The sequence below is a fragment of the Bison bison genome, unplaced genomic scaffold (genome assembly GCF_000754665.1).
Source record: "Bison bison bison isolate TAMUID 2011002044 unplaced genomic scaffold, Bison_UMD1.0 scf7180017864371, whole genome shotgun sequence".
Taxonomy (NCBI): domain Eukaryota; kingdom Metazoa; phylum Chordata; class Mammalia; order Artiodactyla; family Bovidae; genus Bison; species Bison bison.
Window position 1 is genome coordinate 1,695,388 of NW_011494943.1, and position 3,089 is coordinate 1,698,476.

At 43.3% G+C, this 3,089-nt stretch overlaps 1 protein-coding gene across 1 annotated transcript in view; it reads right to left on the bottom strand.

The window, feature by feature from the left end:
- The window catches only part of WIPI1 (WD repeat domain, phosphoinositide interacting 1), a 37,768-nt gene that overhangs the window by 32,159 nt on the left and 2,520 nt on the right, over positions 1–3,089 (bottom strand). Inside the window, exon 2 of the mRNA XM_010856477.1 lies at positions 210–359. Coding sequence (XP_010854779.1) covers positions 210–359 — 150 coding nt within the window. The remainder of the gene's footprint in view (positions 1–209; positions 360–3,089) is intronic.

Genomic DNA, 3,089 nt, shown 5'->3' on the forward strand with positions numbered 1-3,089 from the left:
CAGCTGACTCAGCCACCGAGAGGGCGGGGGCCCACCGCCGGCCTCCATTGGTGGAGAGGCCACAGCGCGGCTCACAATTAGCCAACGGGCGACGGCGGTGGGCGGACCCACCCTGCTGGCGACCCGCCCCCAGCTCCTAGGCACAGCTTGCCATTGGGTGGAGGAGAGTGACGCAACGGCTTCAGGCCACGTGGTGGTGTTTTCATTGCGGGGGCGGCGGGGCGGAGCGCGGGAAGGGAGAGACCCGGTAGCTGGGCTCGGCCTGCGGGCTGAGTGCAGTCCGGCGTCTGCGTCGCGGTTGCGGCGAAGCAGACGGACCGGCGCGCCGGCCTCACTCCACCCGACGCCCGGCTATTAAACTGACAGTTTAGGGGCGCGCGTTGGACGCTAAGGCCCCACCTTCTTCTGGAGTCTTCGAGCTGCTTGGAAACTGTTTCTAGCAAGGGTGCTGAGGCCGGACAGATAAGGGGCTGTCTCATCCCTTTTCCCGCCGTTACAACTCTTACCGCAGGTCCAGAGCTGTGTTAACAATGAGCTTTATCTCGTTGAATTCTTATAAAAGTTTGTGAAGAAAGTATGATTATGCCCAGTTTAGAGAGGCTGTAACAGAAGCAGAGAACTGCTATACAGTTCTGTCTGAAATAACACAGTAAATAGTAAAATGTGGAGTTGCCTGATTTCAAGACCCGTACACCAAACGACTCTGCTAGACACTATTTGGCAAAACCGGTCTGAACTGTAGCTGAAAAAAATCCCGAAAGAAAATGTGTGTAGCTTAGTGTTTTTAATGAAAGGGATGGAGTTTTGTAGACAGCACAGTAAAAACTCAGGTAATTGAAGGTGAGTCCTGACAAAGGGTCTCTCTTCCCAACCTAAATACATGTTGCCATTGAATTACCAACACAACTTATGAATCAGCAGGTCTGCTGGTTTTTAGCTTTATATGATTACTGATCAATTTTTAATTCAGGCTTTCCCAGTTTTGAGATGAAATGGTATTTTATTGTTGTCCTGCCACAGCATTCAAACTGGCATAGTTCAATTTTTCTATTATGTGACAAAACTATATATAGTTTTTGAAACAGTGAACAAAGTGGGCTTCTTCTCTTAAGCTTTTCTGGTTGACTTTTGGTTTTGTTTTTCTGAAATGCAAATATAATAGTTTCTTCTTTCAGTGCTATTATTCTTTCTCTCAGCTGATGTAAAAATAGCTCAGCTCATAGATGGCCAGATGTTGATTGCTCTTTAGTTGAATGTGAGGTGGTGTGTAAATTGTTGTATGGGAGGCAGCTACTGGTTTAACTGAATCATCCTTGTAACCTCTCAGCTCAGAACTGATTTCCGGCTCACCTCCCAGCTCAGGCAAATGCTGCAGCCCTTTTTGTTCTATTTAGAAAACAAAAAATATGGCATACTAGGTGTGAGGTTGTTGGAGAATCACATAATGTGCCCAGTAGGTTTTTAAAGTCTTATTATTACCAAGAATTTGGACTTGATGGAGTAGAGATGGGAGCTGGTGTTAGTTTTTGAGCAGGAGTGTTTCATGATAAAAGCAGTGTTTTAGGCAGATAAACTGGGCCAGGGTGTTCAAAATAGATTAGAAAGGGGAAAAGCCTAGACTGAGGTGAAATTTTAGGAGTGAAAGAGGTGAGAAAGTGGGCTCTAGGATGGTGGCAAGGTTAGGACAGACCCAAGAGGTGTCTTTTCCTGTAATATATTTGACATAAAACATTGTGTAAATTTAAGGTTTACAATGTGTTGATTTCATACATTTATGTATTGTAATGTGACTGCCATTGGAGATATAATTAGCCCCTCATCACATCACACTAAGGGCTATTTTGAAGCAGTGCTATCCAACAGAAAGAAATGAGAGCCACAGGTGTGAACCCCAAATGTAGTTTAAAATTTTCGAGACATATGCCATTTAAGTTTTTTGAAACCCCACCTTGTTAAAAAGGGTAAAGAAAAATGGTCAAGTTAGATTTAATAATATTTAACCCTTTAAATGTTATTAAATTTAACCCAGTATGTCAAAAAGATCATTTTAGTAGGTAACCCATGTAAAATTATTGATCAGTCAGTTAAATTATTGATCAGTCAGTTTAGATTGTCATTGTTTTTTAGCACAAATATTTAAAACCCCATGTTTCTGGGACCTCCCAGGTGGTCTGGCGGCTAAGACTCTGAGATCCCAGGGCAGGGTGCCCAGGTTTGTTCCCTGGTCTGGGAACTAGATCCCAACTAAGATCCAGCGCAGCCAAATATATAAATTTTTTTTTCAAGTCTCAACAGATTTTTTTATTTTTATTTTATTTTTTTACTTTATTTGATCATGGTTTTGCCATATATCAACAAGAATACACCACAGGTATACACGTGTTCCCCATCCTGAACCCTCCTCCCTCCTCCCTCCCCATACCATCCCTCTGGGTTGTTCCAGTGCACCAGCCCCGAGCATCCAGTATCGTGCATCGAACCTGGACTGGCGACTAGTTTCATATATGATATTATACATATTTCAATGCCATTCTCCCAAATCATCCCACCCTCTCCCTCTCCCTCAGAGTCCAAAAGACTGTTCTATACATCTGTGTCTCTTTTGCTGTCTCGTATACAGGGTTATTGTTACCATCTTTCTGAATTCCACATATATGCCTTAGTATACTGTATTGGTGTTTTTCTTTCTGGCTTACTTCACTCTGTATAATAGGCTCCAGTTTCATCCACCTCATTAGAACTGATTCAAATGTATTCTTTTTAATGGCTGAGTAATACTCCATTGTGTATATGTACCACAGCTTTCTTATCCATTCATCTGCTGATGGACATCTAGGTTGCTTCCATGTCCTGGCTATTATAAACAGTGCTGCGATGAACATTGGGGTACATGTGTCTCTTTCAATTCTGGTTTCCTCAGTGTGTATGCCCAGCAGTGGGATTGCTGGGTCATAAAGCAGTTCTACTTCCAGTTTTTTAAGGAATCTCCACACTGTTCTCCATAGTGGCTGTACTAGTTTGCATTCCCACCAATAGTGTAAGAGGGTTCCCTTTTCTCCACACCCTCTCCAGCATTTAGTGCTTGTAGA